This window comes from Triticum urartu, chromosome 6 (assembly GCF_003073215.2).
Source record: "Triticum urartu cultivar G1812 chromosome 6, Tu2.1, whole genome shotgun sequence".
In the NCBI taxonomy this organism is placed as follows: domain Eukaryota; kingdom Viridiplantae; phylum Streptophyta; class Magnoliopsida; order Poales; family Poaceae; genus Triticum; species Triticum urartu.
The window spans coordinates 11,351,954-11,373,998 of NC_053027.1; the positions used below are offsets into that span (position 1 = coordinate 11,351,954).

Below are 22,045 nucleotides of genomic sequence, written 5' to 3' on the forward strand. Positions count from 1 at the left end.
CCCAAATCGAACCCTCCCCGGACCTCCTCCTCGACTGCCGCCGCCGCCCCCTCTGCCGTTGGCCACGCCCTCCACCACCACCCCTTTGGTTGACCTGTGCGACCCCATCGGGATCTATGGCGGCGGGGCTTGGATCTCGGCGTCGCCTCCCTCGATACGCCTGCGACGTCGTCGTCGCCTCCCTCCCTTCGAGACCACCACCAGAACTGGTCGACGATGCCGGTCGCCTCCATCTCTTCTTTACGGTCCATCACGCCGACGAGCATAGGTGGACTCCCCACCACGGCTTCCTCCCCGCCAACGGCGAGCGTGGTGTCCCATCTCGACTATGGTGGTACAATACTTTCCTCAGATCCGTCTCGGTGGAAACCCGATGCAGGTGAGATCTTCCTTACCAAGGTTGTTAATCTTTTCTTCTCTGCTCGATGAGAACTCATGGTGCGCGTTGTCCAGTTGTCCGTATGAAGGGAGATTTCCCCTTCCACCGAGTTACTACTGAGCGTGTTCCTTGTTGTTTTTTCCTTTTCCTACCAAATTGATGCAGGTGCTATTAGTGAAAGGATTGGAGACTGGTTCTAGCGGTGGTTGGTTTGTTTGAGGAATTCCTAGTGCTCGTGATTTGTAAAGGGTTTCAGCCAGGTTAGTGTATATTTCATTTTGTTATCTTAATACGCAAGTATATGTGCCTATTTCATTTGCTTGTATCCATCCTTTTTAGTACATGGATCGGTCTTTATTTATTCAGGTTCAGACATTGCGCAACTGAAGACTGCGTATACTAGTCGAAGGCACGAGCTATGCACGTGTTCTTCACTCACTCATCCGTTTATTTGAGCAACATTCATTTTCAGATGGGAGTAGTATGTATGCCATTGAGTATTAAATCCCGTCCAAAGGATTAGCAAGTTGCTGCTTCAAAACTTGGTAGATACAAACGATTAGTGCTCTATACAAGCTACTCCCTCTGTTTCGAAAATAAGTCTTTATAGAGATTTCATTATGAATCATATACAGAGCAAAATGAGTGAATCTACACTCTAAAATGCATCTATATACATCCGTATATAGTTCATAGTGGAATGTCTATAAAGACTTATATTTAGGAACGGAGGGAGTAGTTTTTACGGAGTAGAAGGAAGGTTACTCTAGTCATCGTTGTTTCCGATCATAGCTACAAAAGATCTTGAATAGCATAGTTTCACCAGTGGGCCCATTTGGAGCTATCAGGATTCCAGAAAGGTCCTGGAGTCGTTTTGGCGCCTGCCCGTACATAGCGAATCTAAGAAATGTCAACCATTAGATCTCTTGGGCAAGGTACTGATGAACGGTGGATATTCATTTTATGGAACAAATCAATGACTTGTATTTGCTCTCGAGTCTGCGCGGACTGCTAATCCAAATTCAAAAAATTGTTTACTATAGTAGTAGGGAAATGTAGCGCTCTATAAAGTTTTTGGTGCCTCCATCTGAAAGAGATAAATTTATAGACATGAGTGTGGATTTGATATTAAAAATTTCTCTACAAAAGTACCTACTTTTCTGCCATGATTTACCATCTAGCTAATTGTTTCATAGGATTTCAATACTGAGGTAACATTTTTCTCTCTCAAACTTGTGCTTGAATGTACCAATGAAGATGCTCTTCACAACTCTAATTCTTGGTGCCAATGGCTATTCTTCCATTTACTATGATTAAGTGCTCTTTGTGCTAATTCTTGATGTTAAAAGAAAACGAACTTTGACTAATGAACATGTAGTTGGAATGAACAAGTACCCTTGTTTATCTCCGTTGATCGATTGATGTGAGATCATTTAGTTCACTCGTCATCATGCACATATACTTCAGATAGAGAATCTCTTTCTGTCTCTTCTCTGTTTGCTACAAATATAGACTGAAAGTGGAGTACTGCTTCTAGAGTTTAAAGATTTGATCTTGCAAAAGTGTTAGTTCTCTGATATGAAGTTTATTATTTATGTTCTGTGAAAGTTGTTGTCTGAATGTGATATACCCATATATTATATAAAGAACAAGTTCACATAGGTACCAAAAATTATGCTTAAACTTTCATGCCATCTAATAGATAATAGTTTCTGTATACTTTTCAACTTCGCAAGCATTGCAGTAACTATATTGTCACAAGAAATTATATATTTTGAGAAGCTTCTACAAGATCTTGATATCACTTGTGTTCTATCGCTTGATCCTGTGCTTGAGAAGGTGATTCCCTAAATTGCACAACTCCGAAAACTTGTACGTGATTTGATTTTCTTCTGGTGGTCACACTTACATCCTTCAAGGATCATCCTTATCAGTTATTACAGTAAATTTGTCGATTTAGCGTTTTAATTTCTATTTGCACTATTAGGAGTATCTCCTGGAAAAAAAAACTTCTACAGACCAACATGACTAATGTATGTGTGTTGTGTTAGATATATATTTGGTTATGAGTTACTGCTTTTGTGGTCATGGGGAAATTAATCATTCCATGATCTCAACATTGTAGTATTTTGCGCAAATTTGTGAAGTTCAACGTCTTAGTGTCATGGCTCAGGACTAAATTTTCTTGAGTTATCACATCAAAACTTGAAATGTGAAAATCAAACTACTTTTGCTTACTTGATTCTTTTGAGCGTGCATATGAAACAATGGTTATCTATGTTGCTTGCCTGTGCTGTCAGCTACTGTGATCTATCTTTCATACCTATATACACATTATGCTTGGACATGTGTTGTTTGTGCGAAAGGAAACATCTACTCCCTCTGTTCCTAAATATAAGTCTTTTTAGTGGTTTCAAATGGACTACCACATACGGATGTATATAGACATATTTTAGAGTGTAGATTCACTCATTTTGCTCCGTATGTAGTCACTTGTTGAAATCACTAGAAAGACCTATATTTAGGAACGGAGGGAGTAGTATTTTGTAATGCTTGAACTCAGGGTAGTCACTACTTAAATATTTCTCCATGTAATCGAGTAAGAACAGTTCTTCAGAACATATTATCGTTTTCATCTTCAGACATCTTGATAGGAAGCACCAGGGAATGTTTGCAGTTTCAATTTATATTGTACGTAAAGGATTGTAGATATGCTCTCGGCCAGTGAAAACTTCTAAATGATCTATGCACTATGGCAGTGCCGCGGTGGATACTTCTAAATGACTGCACACATGCTTTATTAAGTCTTATCAGTATAGGGAGTTCAATAATCTTTTGGTGCTAAACAAGTGGATGCTACTACTGAATACTAAATCAGTAAAACACTGTAGGAGTTTTACAAGAAAGCTTTGGGTAAAAAGATTTTTGTGTTGTGCTGTTTATTCCCATTGGTCGATCGATGTGAGATCATCTAGTTCAACTGTCATCATGCACATATACTGTTACATGGAAGAAAAATAACTAGCTAGAGAACTTATTTATGTCTCCTTTCATTTTGCTGCTAAGACAGACTGAAAGTGGAGTACTCTTCTAGAGTTTAATTGTTATTACATGCTGCTTTTACAAGGTTGGGGTCTTCAATCTAGTTTTTACTCAATAAGTTACTGTTTCTTAAGAATAACATGAAGCATGGATTCTTATATGTTCCATGTATTATGTCAGGGCAAGTAATTATCAGCTGAGCAAAGGCTACAACATGTTAGGAGGAGAAGTTTGAATGGAGGCAGAGAGTACACTTGGTAAGTCATATATCCAACCTGAACTTATTTACTCATTTATTATTTTTGTTCTAGTCTGAGTCTAAAAAGATGGTTTGACAAACGGGGGTGACATTCTGTACACACATGCGCATCTACCATTCATGCTTGTGAAGCATTTAAAATAAAATAAAATTGAATATGGCCAAATTTGGGTTCCAAGTTTTGCCATGCTGTCATGACTTCGTATTAGTTTGCCCCCTTCAACATGTAAAACTATGAACCTGACCATATTTTATTTGGAACATTTAGATGATGTGTCAGAAGAAAAACAAAAGGAAACAATGAGAAAGAAAACAAACAGCAATCTACTTACATCTGACGTGTAAATTCTAATGTGCCAAAAATTTCTCTTTTCAGGAAATAGAATGGAAAAAGGAAGAGGAGACAATGCTGAAGCACAAGAGCGAGAGGCTAGCGGAAGTTAAAGCAATAAACTATAAGCATTTTGAATGATTAGGGCCTCGCGTTGTTGGGAACATTACAGCCGTGGGGAAAGCTAATTTGTGTTGCTAGTTTAGCATAGAAGCCACTATATGCTCATTTTGGCCATGTGTCACATCCAAAACATATGTAATTTTCCTTTTGTTGCACAACACCCTTATATATGGGTGTTTCTAGAAACCTATGTATTTGGTTGTTAATTTTATTGAATGAAGGTAAGTTTTACTATGAGGCCCATATGTGAATTATGAAATTGTGTCATTTGTTTTGATTGCCTGCACAAAATGAATGCATATTAAATTAGCGATTTGTGGCCCAAATCAATTTGCTTATGCTAGTGAAATCAACGTGATGGCATATTAACTGCCGGGTAAACAAGCTTGTGCCGGCCGTTACATTGCCGGTAACTGTAGTTTATATGCCATGGTCAATCTGCCAGGAGAAAATAAACTGCCGGCAAATAAATGTGTGGGGGCAGTTAAACTGTCAGGAGAAGTTTATCTACCGGGAGAACTAATTCCCGGCAGCCGTTCTCGTGGCAGTTCTATCTGCCGGGAGAATTGCTCTCCCGGCAGTTTATCTGCCCCCTTAAGTGGTTTTTCCCGGCAGATTACATGCCATTTCATTGGTGTTGTGGTGTAGTGCATGGTGCACGTGGAGGGCCTCTTCCCAGTGGTCCCAGCTCGTGGCCAAAACCCGATGGTCCGGGTGCCTCACTGGATCCGGGTAATACAACCCCGGCCAGTGTAACTTCAGCAAGACGGTGATGAGGCCGTTGGGAATACGGACCCCTTTAGAATATATCCAGTTGCTGAAAAAGAATGAACAATTAGCATGTGACAATCAAAATAAATAACAACCGGAATGAACATGTGACAAGCAAAATAATGAAATTATTATAAAGTGCCACTTACTCTTTCCCCGTGGGCTCAATGAGCCATTTCTGCTCCTCAGTAGCAGGAATCTGCTTTGGTAGCTCTGCGTTACCACGTAGCCACCCCTTGTTACCAACCCCCTCCCAGCCACCACCATCATCCCCGCCACCACAATCATCCCCGCCACCACCCTCCTCCTCGCCTGCCTCCCCCTCCCCAACCTCCTCCTCCTCGCCTGCCTCCTCCTCCTCCTCCCCAGAGGGTACCTCACTAGAGGAGGTCCTCAAAGACAACACCCCTAAGTCGGTGAGGGTGCGCTCTTTTTGGCCGCGACCCCCTGTAGTGGCTCTCCCCCCACCACCTCGCCCTCTAGAGGCTCTCCCCCCGCCCCCTCCTCCTCTAGGGGCACCTCTCCCTCGACCTCCCTGTGAGGAGTCATCGTCAAGTAGCCGGGGGGAGGATTACGTGCTCGATCACTCCGACTAGGCAGGCCGACGACCTTGCGTAGGAAACCCACGCCGTCGGCCTTCCCCTTGCCCATGTTCCACGAACCTGCATTGAAAAAAGAATAAGCAATTAGTAAATTAATAAAATGAAGGAAAAGGCATAATAATAAGGAATAATAAAACATTAATAAAAATGCATATGCAAAAAAAAAGACTTGAAACGTACATCTGCTAGAACCCATACGAATCATCACTGTTGTAACCTCTTTCTCGGTCGGTCTCATCATCACTATCAATCATATCATCTCCGTTGTCTAACGGAGGTGAAGGCTCTTCCTTGTCGTCAGCGTCTTCGTTTAACTTTTCTAGCATAAGTATGTCATTTTCATTGACAATGGTCTCATCATCATTCTGTGCATCGTCGTCGTTTGGATCCACATCATCATCACCCAATGGTCTAGCGTCATCGTTTCTAACCACATCATCATCATCAGGTTGTTCTTGATAGAACACTCCCTCGTATGTCATGGGGTTAATGTTGTAGTAATCGTCTTCATTCGGGTATGGTAGCTTACCATGTGGCGACACCTTGAACACAACTTCCCAACCCTTTAGGTACTCTTTTTGGCATGGGTAAGGCAGATAATATACTTGTGTAGCTTGTGTAGCCGAAATGAAGAGATCGGCTCCGACATAGACGGTTGATGGTTTAACTTCGACCAAACCAATGGAAGGTGTATGTTTTACCCCCTCCCACGGATCGAACCAACGGCATTTGAACACAGGCAGACTTAGGGTCTCGCGCCCCTTGCGGAATTTAATCTCATATATATTTTGCACCCTTCCGTAGTAATCTACTGAATTTTGACTGGGGGTGTACACTCCTGTATTTATAGTTTTGGGATCGGGCCGGCTGTTCTGTTGCTCCTATGTATGGAAGCGATACCCATTCACATCATACTTTTTACATGTCATGACGGCAGGGTCAAAACCCATGGAAACCCATCTCAATTCGTCATCCATAGATATGTTCGGATCTTTTCTCTACAAGTATAATTGAAATTGTTGCGTGCATTAGTTAGGTTAACTAATAAATGTTGAATTAGGTATTTAATAGGGGAGTGTGAAAAATTACTTTCTTCATGAACCAAGCAACAAAACTTTTATGTCCAGGGTTTCCATGACGGAGAAGAGTAAGTGCCTCCGCCTCAGTAGGAGGATTCATTCCCGTCCATTCCTCCTGAACGAAATCACTAAAAAAAGAAAAGTGGTGTTAGACGGGGGCCGTCGGCAACGCAAGTTTTTCTGTTAGTGAGTACTACTGTATGGCTAGGTAGAGGTTCACCATGTGTGAAGGAACTTGTGCCTCTTCGATTGTAACCCTATTCACGTAGAATAAAACTCTATTATCCTCGCAAAAAAAATCCAGAGAACAAAAAGAAAGTTGAAACGTGCAAACACGAAAGAAAAACAAAAGGAGGATATCCGAGATGGTCATTGTCCGGCTTTGGAAATTGGGCGGGGCCGCACGCACGACCGAAGAGTTGTGATTCTCTTGACGCGACGGAGCGAGTTGCCTGCCTTTTTTTTAAGGGCACCACACCACTTTATTTAGTTATTAAGGTTCGGAATTTCATCCGCAATTACATCCAAAATAGAGTCCGGAGGCACCATGCGCCAAACATTACTTATTTCATCTCCTACACCTACCCGTGCTAGTTTATGTGCCACCTTATTCGCCGAGCGTGGAACCCAAGTAACCTTCACTTCTTCAAACGTGTTTATCCTTTCTTTCACATCCCAGATCCAAGGCCCAACACCGCTCAGATTTCTGTCAGTTGTATTGATCATTTTCACAGCCATCTGACTGTCCAACTCCAGATGTACTTTCCTGACGTTGCACTCTCTAGCCAAATCCAATGCCTTTTTGGCTGCTAGAACTTCTGATGCTTCCGAATCGGCCACCTGGGGGAAGAAATAGCATGCTCCCACTATATAAGCTCCATTCTGATCCCTAAGCACAACCCCCCCTCCTCCTTTTCCTCCATCTCTTGCCGTGGCTCCGTCCGCATTAATCTTCACCCAACCCGCCTCCGGAGGTTCCCAGCTCTGCTGAACGATGACTTTTGGAGATCTGGGCGCTGCAACATGTACATCTTGCCATTCCTTTGCATGGCTGAGCACTGACGCCATTATTGCATGTGGCTCGGCAATTCTTTTACCGTCTCTAGCTTCGTTCCTTGCCAGCCATAACCCGTACACAGCATGGATGAACAGCTCCTTCTCGTCCTCAGCAGCACCTGCGAACCATCCTAGTAGCCAGTTCGACAGCTCACTCTGGGAACTAATCATCTCTGGTGGGTTTGCCACCATAGCTCCCGTTTCCGAGCGCAACAGCTGCCAAAAAAGTGAGGAGTGTGGGCACGTCCAGAATTGATGCAGTATAGTCTCTTCCCTTCCGCACGCCACACAAAACACTCCTGGTTTGATTCTTCTTCTGTATAGTTCAGAGCCCACAGCCAGACCATTCCTCAGCAGTCTCCATACATGAACTTTGGCCTTCCCCGGGGCCGAGGTGTCCCAAAGTGCCATAAAACCTTTGTGTTTACTTGTAGACGTCGAGGGTTCCGGCCATCCGGATCTCAACTTGTTCATGGACATTCTCAGGTGATAAGTTGACCTCACTGTAAACGTACCATTCTTAGTGAAATTCCACGCTAACCTGTCCTGGCAGCTCGGTCCGCCCACAGCTATCTTCTTAATATCCCGCGCATCATCTGGTGCAAACAATGTATCCACCCTTTCCTCATCCCAGTCCACCCCGTTGGGGAGAAGGAGATCTCTCACCTTCGTTATACCCCATGCAAAGTTTTGGCCGAGCAGCCTCATAGTTCCAGCTCACGGGATCCAATTATCATGGTGGATGTTGACCCTTGATCCGTCACCTATACGCCACACCAATCCATCCCTCAGAAGATCTCTGCCATGAAGAATACCACGGAACGTGAATGAGCCTGCCGATGGACAAGTGGCCGAAAGTATAGAGTCGTCCTGAAAATAACAAGCCTTCAGTACGCGGGCGCAAAGAGATCCAGGAACTTGAAGAATTCTCCAAGCTTGTTTGGCCAGGTGGGCTTGGTTGAATGCCTCCGGATCACGGAAGCCCATCCCACCCTCCTTTTTAGCATCGCACATTTTCTCCCACGCAATCTAATGCACCTTCCGTTCATCTTCCATTGCACCCCACCAGAATTTCGAAGAGATCGAGGTAAGATTCCGGCACATCTTCTTTGTGAGGTGAAAGCAACTCATGGTGAACGTAGGTGTTGCTTGGAGGCCCGATTTTATCAGAACCTCTCTTGCCTTCATGGACAGGCCCTGTCCCTTCCATCCACTAACCTTGCCCTTTGAGCACTCCGTCACATATTTAAAGGTACCATCTTTTGACCTCCCAACCAGTGTTGGTAAGCCAAGGTATTTCTCATTTAGAGTCTCCTCCTCTATCCCAATGTATTGCTTTAGCTCAGTCTTTGTCTCCTCCTGACAACCTTTTCCAAAGAAAATCGCCGACTTCTGGAGGTTTACCCGCTGCCCCGAAGCCTCCTCATATCTCTGTAAAATGATCTTTAGTGCCTCCATATTCTGCCTTGTACCCTCCAAGAACACAATACTATCATCAGCAAAAAGGAGGTGAGTCACTTGGGGGCTAGTGCTCCCAAATGCCACACCCTTCAGGTTTCCTTTCTATTGGGCCTTTTTTATAGCAAAGCTGAAAAACCTTCCACGCAGAAAAGAAAGAGATAAGGGGAGAGGGGATCCCCTTGCCTCAGGCCTCGTGAAGGTACAAATCTCCTGGACAAACCTCCGTTCAACTTTACTGTAAACGTTGCCGACGTCACACATCTCATGATCATTGCAATCCACTCCGCGGCAAAGCCATACTTAGCTAACATCTGTTCAAGAAAAATCCATTCCACTCTATCATATGCCTTCATCATATCCAGCTTTACCGCATAGAACGGTAAAGCTGGATATGATGAAGGCATATGCCTTCGGAGGGTTTTCAGATGGATTTCCGATCGAGACGTCGCCTCAGGCGCTCGCCGCCGCCGCGTGGTCCGGGCGGAGATGACCTCATCAGCCCGCTCCCCGATGACATGCTGCTCCAGATCCTCTTGTGCCTGCGCTGCACCCACGCCGCCGCGCGCACCGGCATCCTCTCGCGCCAGTGGCGCGGCCTCTGGGCCTGCCTGCCCGGTCTCACCTTCTGCGACATCCCGGCCGGCGTGGTCAAAGCGGCGCTCGGCTGCGTCCCTCGCCGTACATCCATGTCCCTTCTCGACGTCCGTCTCACGAGGAGTGAGGCGTCGCGCAAGCTCGACGACGCCCACGCCAAGACGCTATTGCGGGCCGCCGAGCGGCTCTCACCCGAGGAGCTGGTCCTCATACTTCCGCGGGGAACCGTGTTCAAGCCAGGCCCTCCCGTCAGCATCGTCATGCCTTGCTTTCGCCGAGCCACCTCCATTGAGTTGGACACTGGTTTCCTCTATGTCAAGCCGCCGCAGGCGGGCGGCAAGCTCCCTGCGCTCGAGAGGCTGTCTCTCTCCGGCAACATCATCGACATCGGCGCCTTCCTCGACCGCTGCCCGCGGTTGCGCCTGCTCAGGGTCACCTTCCATAAGGTCGAGGCCGGCTTGCTCGAAGCCGCGCTCACCGCGCTCGAGGCCGCCATGCCGCTCGGCCTCACGGTGTCCCTTCTTGGCATGGAATGCGACAGACTTAATACTTGGAGGTATGGGGTTGATGGCATTCGTGTTGCCTCCCTTCTCCGCGGCGCGGCGAGGCTCTCTCCGCATGAACTTGTCTTCGCTAGTACCCACGACTCTTTCGAAAGCATTAATGTGAGTGTCCTTCCCCCGCGGGCTCTTGCGACCGCGTCGCCTCCGCGGGCGACCGGCCGTGCCGTGTCCCTCTTCTCAAGCCCTCTCCCCCCTCCTTCCCTCCCCGCCACCGTCTGCGGCGCTCGCCGCCGGGCCTGGCCCGGGCGACGCTAGCGGCGGCGGCCCCCTCACAATTCCCCTCTCGGCTCTCCTCTGGCGCGGGACGAAGCGGGCTGAGGGGTGTCCCTAGGCGGCGGCGGGTCCTGGCGCTGCGCGGGCGGATGGCTGGGCGATGGCGTCGCCGTTGGCGGCGGGGTAGCGCGGCGGCGCGGTCTGGCGGCGCCCGCTCGGCCTAGATCTGGGCCCTTCGGGCCCCATCTGGGCCCGGGCAGGCTGGCGGTGGGGTGCGGATGCGGCGCGTCCTCCAGGAGGCGGGGCAGAGGCGAAGAGCGGCAGGGTGCTGGCGGTGCCATCGCCGGCTTGCTGCAGCGTGGCAGCGGGGCTTAGCGGGCCCGTATCGGGCCTGGCCGGGCCAGGGGTGGCCTGGCATGCCCTGTTGCCGCGTCCGGGCGGCTACGGCGACGGTGCTAGAGGTTCTAGCCTCCTGCACGATGGCGGTCGAGGTGGTTCCCTCACGTTCGGCTTCGGTGTTGCTTCTCCATCCGCGGGGCGCTTCTCTCCGGTCCTCTTGGCCTCGTGTTGGTGTCCGCAGTGAGGCGGTGCAACCGCGATGACGCATGGTGGTGGGCGGCGGTCTGGCTGGTCGGCTCTGGTCCGTTGGGCGGTGGGGATGGAGTGCGGGAGAAATCCCTGCCGCTTCTTGGGCTCCGATGCGGTGACACCTGCGGGTGCCACCGTTCCTTCCTGGAGGGTGTCGGTGATATCCATCCCCCACCTCCCTCCGTGTGCCGGGGAAAACTCTAGGACATGTCCGGGCAGCAGCGTCGTCGGTGCCGCATTCCCTCTTGGAGGTGCTGCTTGGTATGCGGCGGTTCGGAGCCTCGGGTTGTGGTGGTTTGTTTCTGGAGGGCGTAGCGGTGGCGGGTCATCCGCGCTTTGTCAAGCTGCCGTTGTTGGCATTTGTTTCTTCTTCTTTTTCTCTTGGGCTTGTTGTGTTGTTCGTTCCAGCGAACCTTGTATCGGTGTTGGTTGCTTTGGAATACAAAGCGGGGAACCCTTTTTCGATAAAGCATTAATGTCGACCTGCCCTGCTTCCATTGCGCCACGTCAATCGAGATGAAGTCGTATAGCTTCCGTTTTACACAGGTACCGGCCAGAGAGTTCTCAGCTCTCGATAGGTTATGCCTTGAGGGCTGCAGCATCGTAAACCTTGTCACAATGCATGGTCACCCTCTGCCCGCGCCTACGCGTGCTCAAGGTGATGCCAGATAGGTCCGTGCGTGATGTTACAATCAACTCGGAGTCGTTGGAGGAGCTTGATCTTAGTGTCTATGGAGGAGTCAAATGTCAAGGCATCCAAATCATGACACCGCTACTTAAGCAACTGAAGCTCAATAATTATGTTGTTTTGTAGAATTGTTTGGGTGCAGCAATGGACTTTGCGCCGGAGATGGAGAAACTTCCGGTTGCCAACTTTACTTTGTTGGAGCTACATCTCAACGCAACGGGGCATGTTTTAGGAGGACTTCTCCGGCAACTCCTTATGATGCATCACATCCAGGCTGCTACACAAAGGCTTAAGGTTTTCCTATGGGACAGGCGTTGGGTAATTCTCCATGCTGCTTATATATTTTACTCATAAGTAATTTGTTCAAAATACAATGTAATGTTTTACATGTTTCAGGCAAAATGTCTTGAAAATTGTCCTTGTGACGAGCCCAAGAACTGGAGGAGCCAAAGTATCTCCTTGACTCATCTTGAAGAAGTGGAAATCAACAACTTCAAAGCAGGGGACCATGAGATAGATCTCGTGACAATGGCATTGAGATGGGCACCAAGGCTTAAGACAATGACCATCAAGCTAGCTGATGAGACAGGCATTCAACGATGCGCCGCAAAAATCTACGACATTTGTTCGGTGTATCCTTTCGTTAATTGCTCTGTTTACAACCGCGCCAGTGGACTGGTTTAGCATACGTGCATACAGTTACAGTGCTCCTGGATGCAAGGGAGGTCATGACAGAGTGGTTACGGGCATGATTAAAATTACATGAGCTTTCTTTGCTTCCAAAAATGAAACGGACCTAAATGCAGCGCTAATCTTTTCCGTGAGGGGGTCTCGTTGTATACCAAGTCTCGGTCATGTTTAATATTTCGAACGTGTAATATTCCAATTGATGTTTTCTGTATGGGAGATGCTACTACTTGTGATTACCTCTATATATACTCGGTCTTGCCTCATGCTTAATGCTTTGAACATCTTTGTTTTGAAACTTGTATAGTTTTTTTCATGCCTTTCATATTTTGTAAATCTGTAGGCTGGTTAAGATGTACTGTTTAAGTGTTAACATGCCAACTATCAATTCCGCTCTTACTTCGTTTGCTAGTTGATCATGCAAAGTATAGTATGTAAAAAGAATACACATACATGATGCAATTTACATTAAATAATGATAATGAAACTGCAAAAGTTTACTACAATTGATGTGTAGAAAATGGAATTAATGGTTATTGGTACATGTAAAAACTAGATGACAACCCGCGCGTTGCTGCGGGACTCATTTGCAGACACCCTAAAACTATAGTGAAGAAATATATGTGGTCATATATTGGAAGCAGATAAATTGATAGACAAATTGATGGAGTACACTTGTGATGATAACCGACAACACCAAGGTATTAGTTAGAAATTTTATCACATATACCAACGGATAAAAAAACTCTATGCAATGACATAATATGAATGTTTATGAAGACACTAAGAAAATGATCCAGGATATGCCGTGTCATCCTTGTGTCATGTCAAGCATTTGTAGATGGGCCTTTTCCTTGATATAACTGCCAGGGAAAAAAATTAAGAAGGTATGTACAATTAGTAAAATGAAATGTCCCATATATATATATATGCAATTATGATGTTGTGTTTCTCTTTCGTCTTAACTCATATCAGTTCATCTCTGTATAGTAAAATCTAAGTTAAATATAGCAAATATAAATCACCTGATGAAACTTGATGGCGATCAAGATGAAATTTACTGTCACAACAACAACAACTATATCATGGTCTATTTATAAAATCCATGCTTGACGGGCTGATAGCAAATAAATATAGTATATTTAGTGTGATGTTTTGATGTTTCTCAGACCTAAAGAAGAGAGAAACTGAGTTTAAGAAAAGAGCAGAAACCTTCTATTTGGACGTCAACAGTGACTATCATTGACATCGGTTAAATTTAGTGATGGCACCTGAAGTTGAAACTTCAGAACACAAAAAATATCCGAGCTGCAAACGCAATGGTAAGCATCAGAAAGAATTGTTGGTTGCAAAGAAAAATATCAATTGGTATAAATATATAGATGTAGGATAAATATACGATTTGATCCAAAACTGCATCAACATAGGCAGACATATAACTCGAAAATCAGCATACATATTATCTCAATTTGTCATGCAAAAACATACCACTTCATAATCATAAGAAAAGAGAGGCAGATAGTCCAACAAAGCATATCAGGCACGAGATTCAACATTTATGTCGCTCATTTCCTTGGACAGATAGTGGCAGATGCGCAACCTGTATAAGTGGTTGAGGAGATAAGATATCTTGTTGATGTAGATAAGAAAATTCTGCAGAAACAAATGGAGCTGCAAACTGCTTGGACTTTGATAAGATAATACCACGGTGACATGGATTAGAAATTCATGCAGAACCAAACATGGGAAGGTAGAAGATTAAAGTTGGTTGACGACTGCAACATGGCAGGTTGTAGTACCTGCTGCATAAACAAAAAAGAATATATTTAACCTTCTAATGGAAGTACATACTAAAACTTCACCCAACAAAAGCATCAGGAGGCCGTGGACATTCAAAAAATATTGGGAGGCGGTAGAGATTAGGGAGTAGTTAGATAGAGGAAGATGATACCTGTGAGGAGGATAGAGTTGTACTTCCAAGCGAGGAAAGAGACATGAGCTTGAGTGATTGATGAGAAGACATGCATGGGCGCATGATTGCATGACCACCAGGAGATGAACCGCAGAATCGGCGGATGGCAGATGCACAGCACGATGCCAAGTTGGATAAAAGCACTAAGCATCTGGCGATTAGGCGCAACCTCGCTGATGATCTAGATATACAGGGACCATGGAAAGGAGGGGATTGAAAAGAGGTGTTGACATTGTTGGGAAGGAGAAGCGGAAGGGATGGTACCAATTGTAGGAGAAGGGACTGAGGAACGTGCCTGTGGAAGGCCGAAGGCGGCAGCCGCTCAGTTAAATCCAGCAGTTTCTACCGTATTTGCAAGGTAATGGAAGGCAAGGAGATGAGCGGGCGATAAATGCTGCTGTTTCGATGTGCCTTCATGGTTGCATTTTTGTCTGGGATTTTGGGAGAGAGTCGGTCGCGGTGGACGGAAGAGATACCGGCGCCCATTGGAGTCGCAGCAGGGAAGACGATGGCCAGCGATTTTTTTATTAGTTTTTTTTTTGAGGGATTTTTATTAGTTGAATGGCCAGCGACTTTTTGTGATGGGGCTACATCGGCGTCGAACAATCATGGGCTACAGCCCACGTACCAAATACTGGCTTGGGCAGCCCAGTTGTAAGAGATCTGAATAGTGCAATGCATCGAGTCCATCCAGGGCGCTGGTGTCGCAGGGAAAAGATGAGGTCGAAACACGAGAGGTCGGTCTGCTAATTGGAACCGAAATGCTGATGCACTTTGATGAGGTGGATAGCCTGCATGTCAAGAGAAATAAGATAGTGGGGATCAACTATTTAGGTATTATAGATATTATAGATCATAGATACCCCAGCTCGCATGATGAATTGGTCAGATCCGCCGCTTTCTAGCCGCTGGATTAATTCCATATTTTCTTTTTTGACGCTGTAACGGCGGGCTTACGCCGGCCTGAACGATATATTAATGAGCGGTAACAATTACAACCAAGCATGGCAGAGGTACATGAGTAGAGGGGTGAGAGAGGAAGAAGAACTTGTTCCATAGGCTACATTCTCGCCGCAAGATGGAACAACATAGTACTCCAGTCGCGGAGCATGGTTTGCTTTTGCTCGATGGTACATCTATTGGACCATAGCAAAAGGTCGTCCGCACAGGCGCGGAGGAGATGTTCAGCTCTGAAGACTTTAGCATTTCGTCTCTTCCATATGTTCCATAAGATCGCAATGATGACCGTGGACCTGGTTTTGTCAGTCAAATGGCCGCCCCAGCAAGAGATGATGGAGTCAGGCGGCTCATGACAAATGCTGTTGAGTTCGGCCCATACAAGGCTGACCTGACGGCAAGAGAACAGTAGGTGATTGATAGTCTCGGGGGTGTTGCAGAATGGGCATTTATCTGAGGTCGCGATGCCCCTTCTCAAGCGACGCTCGTTGGTGTAGAGTCTGTCTTTGTGGGCCAGCCATAGGAACAGCCTGCATTTGTTCGGAGCATAGTTCTTCCAGATTGCTGCTGCAGTCGGGTCAATCAGATGATTTGCCCATAGTGCACCATACGCTAGGCTCGTGGTTAGCGGCTTGCCCTCGATCCTGCTGATTCTCCTGTCAGGTACCTGTTCATTCAAGGAAAACGTGGCGAGCAAAGCTCGTATATTATGCAGATCGCCTTCAGCTGCGTGGGACAATCTCGGGGCAAGGGTTGTATTCAGAGAAGGTTGTGGATTAATTCCATTTCAGGCTTAAGATCTACCGTCAGTTCTTCAACAATCTTCAGATTAACTCTCGGGCATCCGCCTTTGTTCCCGACTTCCTGTATGCACTGAAATACAAGAAGGGGAGATGCATAAAGCTAGCAGAAGAGCAGACAGGCAGATCGAGCGCAGGTGTGAGGCAAGACAGTCGGCATAGATGTAGATAGTCTTTAGCTCAGCAGAAACCAAATAGATCATTCAGAAGTCACTAGAAGATGGGTGGATTCGAGAGCAAAGAATATAGATCACTCAATCGATTGTTCAAGTTTCAAAAGAAGAAATCGGCCTTATGCTTGTAGCTGGGATAGCTACAGGAATTAAAGATGGAGACAAAACATCGCAAAGCAGCAGGATCATGATGCCAATTGAGCAATGTTTTGAATCTTCCGAGCCAGTCGAATCGAGGAAACTATCGAATGCAGCATACAGATGCGAGTTGCACAAAGCCGTACCAAAAAAACACAAAGATATGAAATTGTATGCAGTTAATTCTAAGCAAAGGGCAGTCTGTATACGGGTCGGTGCCCCAACACAAATATTAACAAGTGGCAGGATGAACTCTTTTCCGCAGCACACTATCTCCGAAGGATGGTGAACAAGCTTTACTACATATATATGCCAGACCATGTATATAATATACATCTATCTTGGCAAAGGAAATACAGGCCAGGAAGCACATGCGACTATGCGAGCCAGCCTAATAGGCAAATAGCCAGCACATCAGGTCCGAGTACACGATGGAACAATGAGCATATATAAAATTGCCTGGGAACAAACACCATCCCAGCTTACTTGCAATCAACACATAACAAGTGACAATGTTCATAGTTGTACCACAACAAACAACACCACGCACACACACGCATATCACCACCATCATCGTTAATGCTTACAAATTACAATCACCACATACCCGACAGTTCATACTGTAATAAGCAACCACACCATGCAGAATGAGCAAGCAGCGACATGAGCGCTCATGAGCTCGTGTGTGCTGCATAAGCTGAATGCCCACTCTGATTTATTTCTCATTTGCTCGATAGCTCTGAGCAAAGATGATCAAACCACACCAAATCAAACTGGAAGCCGCACCAGCACAGCAAGGCAACACAGATGTAGAGAGAAGAACACCACAAACCAATCAAGCGGGAAGCAGGGCAAGCAACGCACAGAGACACACGGCAGGAAAGCTTCTGTTATGTAGGAGGTAGGGGCATTGCATGCTTGATGATCGATCTTTCATATTTCCTTGAAAGAAGCTCAAGATCGATTACCTGCAGCATACAAACCAGCAATGGTATGAATGATCCAATCACACATACTACGTAATACGTATACTTCAGTACTAGGTTGAATTTTTGTGTAGAGAAAAGAGAGTAATAATGAGGTTCAGCACAAGAGCTTACTAGCACAGTGTATGTATGTACTAAGGAACATACGTACAAATGAAACTAGATGGAAAGCCCACCTGAGTACGGTGCCTCTGGGCAACTGGGCCTTCTTGTAGTACAGTGAGTGGGTTGGCTCGTAGAGGGAAGGATGGTGGTTCTCCTCCAACCCATCCCACTCCAGGTTGTCCCACCATTCCTTCTCGCAGTCCACCTTGGGCGGCTTGGTGTCACGGGCAACGGCAGGCAGGCGCCTAAGGCTCCAGCAGCCCCTGATCTTGATAGTCTCGAGTTTAGGCGCAAACATCCTGCGTCCACAGATGCGCTGCAGCACGGGGAGCTCATGCAGGTGTATTCGCCTCAGCTTGGGAAGTTCTTTAATTTTATCCTGCTCTTGAAGCTCAGGGCTCAAAGGGAATACCTCCGTGAGATCACCACAGTAGACTATCTCAAGGGTTTCCAAACCACTCAACCCTGTCCAATCGCCCGGGCATAAGGGGAATCCACTCAACCCTGTCCAATCGCCCGGGCATAAGGGGAGTACATGTACGAGCATGGGGCAGTAGTCCAGGTGTAAGAACTTCAGGTTGAAAAAGTATGCTTCAACTCGCATGTCCCAGATGTAGCGTGCAGAGAGGAGTTGGGATGCCCAGAATGTCTCCAGATAACCAAAGGTGTATCTGCTGTACCGGGGAACAGTAAAGACTGTGTCCAACTTGGGGCACCTTTCCACCCGACACCATCCTAGCTTACGCCATCCTTGTTCAGGCACGGAGATACTGGTGATGGAGGCGTTATCATACATGTGCATAGATGTAGCCCGACAATGTATACAGTAAGGAAATAATAATGCGTTAGTACTAGCACCTGAAGCATCCTCCAAAAGTTTGTTGTCCTCCATGAGCACCTTTATCATAACTGTATATTCAAGTTCACGAATGTAAATCTTGGGGCAGTCTGACACCATCAAATCTGCAACTGGGCCATTCTTCAGTACATCTTTGTACTTGGAGTCCATTATGGTACTTGTATGCGGTTGTACTTGCACTAGTTCGTAGCAGCTTGTTCCTTGGATGTTTGCTGCAGCACATATATCAATATGTAAGGATGACTTATCTAAAACACTTATGCTTAAGGGGCAAAGGGACCTAAGGAGCCGAGTGTCCGTAACAGAAATCTGCCATCCACCCTTAAACATTTCTTCTTTCCGCTGGTGGAGGGATGGATCAGCTTGTGGATGTGCAAGTGGTGCCTCCCCACCATAAGCTGATGTTGATGGTGAGGTTGTGTCAATGTGCACCACTCTCGGCCAGTTTTCTCGCCAACCATCTATCATATTCTTTGGCCACAATATTGCACGGAGCTTCTCAGAGCCTAGCAGGACGATCCGCTTGGGGGCGTATTGCACTCCTCCAAGGTTGAGGATTTTTACTCTTGTGCCTGAGAGTTCCATCTCCTCGAGACCCCTCAATAATCCTTTCAACAACACGTTTGCCAATTCTTTGCATCCCCTAAAAGAGATATTTTTCAACCCCTCACATCCATCAATAATGACACTCTTAAGGCTACCGTTGCTTGCTGGCCCAGATAAGCATGCCATGCCTTGTGTGATGTGATTTCCCGAAAAATCAAGAAGCTCCATGCTTTCCATCTCTGACAACATGTTGTTGTTGAAGAAGCAGGTGGACTTTGTTACCCGGAGCTTGCGAATGTTAGACAGCCGTCCTCGCAAATGGCTCATGTCCCAATTTTCAGCACCCATCACATTTAGCTCCCTGAGCTGGGTCATGAGATCCATCACCCTTGCTGACAAGATCTGATCACAATCTGTGTACCGCAGGTCAAGCACCCACAAGTTTTGAAAGCATGAGCACGATCTAGCGGTGTTGTTGTTGTCCAACTCATCCTGCTCTTTGTCTGCATCTGTGTAGTGATGATTTGTGGTAATTCTTGTTAGATCGTCTTGGCAGTGCTCAAGCCACAGGAACCTCAAGCTATGGTAATAGAGGAATGGAGGCGATGAGAAATTGAAGGTGCACCATGAGAGCTTGAGCACGCGGAGCCCGTGCGAGTGTTGGAACATGTTTTCGAGAATAACACTGAAGCGGCTCTGTACAAATCCACAAGTTGCTGTTGAAATACAGTATGGCATGCGCTCAGCTGACTTTGTCAGGTGAGAGGATAGCATTACTGTTGATTCATCATTACTAAGTCGATTGTCATTGTTCAACAACCGTACCTCATGCCGTACAACATCACCAAATTTCCATGCCTTGTCAATGTCTGTCAATGGGATGATCCCATTGCATACCCAATAATTACTGGTGTGTATAGCCCAGTCGTAGTCAACGATGTGAGAGCCGATGCAGCACTGTTTCAGCATATACAAGACACACTCAGCAGCAATCGCTGAATCAATGAAGATATGGCTATGCTTATAGCAGGAAAGTTGTGCAGCCTCATGGTGAACTAGATAAGACCAAAGCTCTTGTGGATCTCGCAAATATCTTGAAGCTGAAACAAGAACATGTGTTGTTGTGCTCTTCACATTGTCTGTCATCTTGGGGTCAAGCCGAAACCTCCCTCGGAAAGTCCACAGCATCTTGCTATTGGCATATCCATATAGAGAAAGGCCAAAATTGAATATATCAATCTCCTCATTGCCTCCATTATGCAGAATCACCAAGAATCTCCGATTCTGTGTGGTTTGATAGATCTCTCTGACAACTTGTGCTATCTCAGTTCGGGAGCCCTCATCTAACCCATTAATATCATCTAGCTCATCTTGCTTGTCAAACATCTCCATCACCCAATTGGGAAGGTTCAGCTGCTCTGCTATTTTCCTCTGCATTGCTCTTCTGCTTTCCCACTTTGAGCAGTCAATGTGGATGATTTTCTCAAACTCCAGCCCTGCAGGCCTTGTCGACGGCTCATTTGATACTCCAAGACGTTTGGCTACGGCTTGCAGGACGGCAGATGCCCCAAGACCATCCCAGCCATCAAAGTAGATGGCATTCTCTCTGCTGCTTGTAGTGTCTTTCCCAAGTTCAACGAGAATCCTGTCGACGGCCACATCAATGGTGTCCGCCTTGATAACCTGCATATGTGTACAGGGAGGTGAGGTGAGAATCGGTCCAAACTTCAAACTTGGAATTCAGTACTAACAAAAAAACAAGCTATAAGGTGACCCATGTATTGGGCTATTGGCAATATTCTGATGAATGACTAACTGTTTTTTAAGCTCCATTAACTGAGCTGCAAAATAAACACATGCATGATCCAAATTAACTAACGACCGTGCTGGCAGGCATAGACAAAACTTTACCCCAAAATCTACCGTAATTATCTATATTGCAAACTGCGCTTGAATGGATAGAAAATATATATAACACGCAGAATGGAATGAAAGGTGATTTGTAAGTGCAAAAGTACCTTTGTACGCATGATGAATTGATCGGGTCTGCGGGTCTCTAGCCTCTAGATGAAGTCATTTTCGGGCTCAAGATCGACCACTCAGCTCTTCAGCAATCTCCATATATACTAATATGTTGACCAGTAGTTGATCAGTTCCGGACTTCCTGACTACATTGAGATACAAGTAGAAGCGATAAACAAAGCTAGCTTAGATAAATCTACAGCTCGACAAGCAGATTTAGTACAGGTGTAAGATGAGCTAGTTACATATATACCTTGGTTAAGTGAAGAAATGGCACTATGTAGAGAATCTGTAGGTCGATAGAAGCCAAGTAGATCGTTCAGGTGCCACTATAAACTGGCTGGATTGGAGAGCAAAAACAAGAAAAAACAGCCGTGCTACATGGTACGGCGGGATAAACTTGTGAGGTGCTTATTTCTTGTGCTTACACACAAATGCCTTGCACAGACTAGAAGCAAGCGGTTCTATTCCTTACCTTTCCCTTTTCCATATTCCCAATCCATGCCAGGATTACCTTTTGCTTTAGCTAAATATGAAAAACAGTTCTTTGCTTGCAGCTGGCTAGCTGCGCGCAGGATTTAAAGATAAAGATACAAGATTGCAATGATGTCTGCTCACTGTCCAATCTTCCAGCTAATTGAAAAACTTTTGTGTCTCTCAAGTCTCAAGCCATTCGGATTGAAGAAACTCCGAAGTAGGGCAACCAAATTTGGATTTCAACTTGAATTTCCATTACACTAGTAGCAAAAGGGTCAAACGTGAAGCACATTAGTGCCGGTTTGAATTTGAGCCGGCACTAATGTGACCATTAGTGCCGGTTCCAACGGCTAGGCGGGCGGGCATCATTAGTACCGGTTCGTGGGCAACCTTTAGTACCGGTTCATGCCACGAACCGGTACTAATGAGGCTAGTGCGGCTGTGGTCAGGCTGGGGCCCCCACGAAGACCTTTAGTACCGGTTCATGGCATGAACCGGTACTAGAGTTTCTTAGTAAGCTGATTTTTAGTCCCACCTCGCCAAGAGAGAGGCAGTATAAGCGGTTTATAAGCCG

At 46.0% G+C, this 22,045-nt stretch overlaps 1 protein-coding gene and 1 long non-coding RNA gene across 2 annotated transcripts; one reads left to right on the forward strand and one right to left on the reverse strand.

The window, feature by feature from the left end:
- The first annotated feature begins 544 nt into the window (after window positions 1-544).
- Window positions 545-4,179, forward strand: LOC125515711. Its single transcript, XR_007287099.1, has 3 exons — window positions 545-639; window positions 3,602-3,678; window positions 4,057-4,179. It is a non-coding gene; the product is annotated as an uncharacterized LOC125515711 (long non-coding RNA).
- A 12,745-nt stretch (window positions 4,180-16,924) lies between these two features.
- On the reverse strand, window positions 16,925-21,131 carry LOC125517587. The gene is made up of 3 exons (XM_048682793.1): window positions 20,991-21,131; window positions 17,639-20,655; window positions 16,925-17,444 (listed from the first exon to the last, which is right to left on the reverse strand). Exons 1-3 carry the CDS (start codon window positions 21,000-21,002, stop codon window positions 17,441-17,443), a joined length of 3,033 nt encoding a protein of 1,010 aa, XP_048538750.1. The 5' UTR covers window positions 21,003-21,131; the 3' UTR covers window positions 16,925-17,440.
- Window positions 21,132-22,045: the final 914 nt, after the last annotated feature.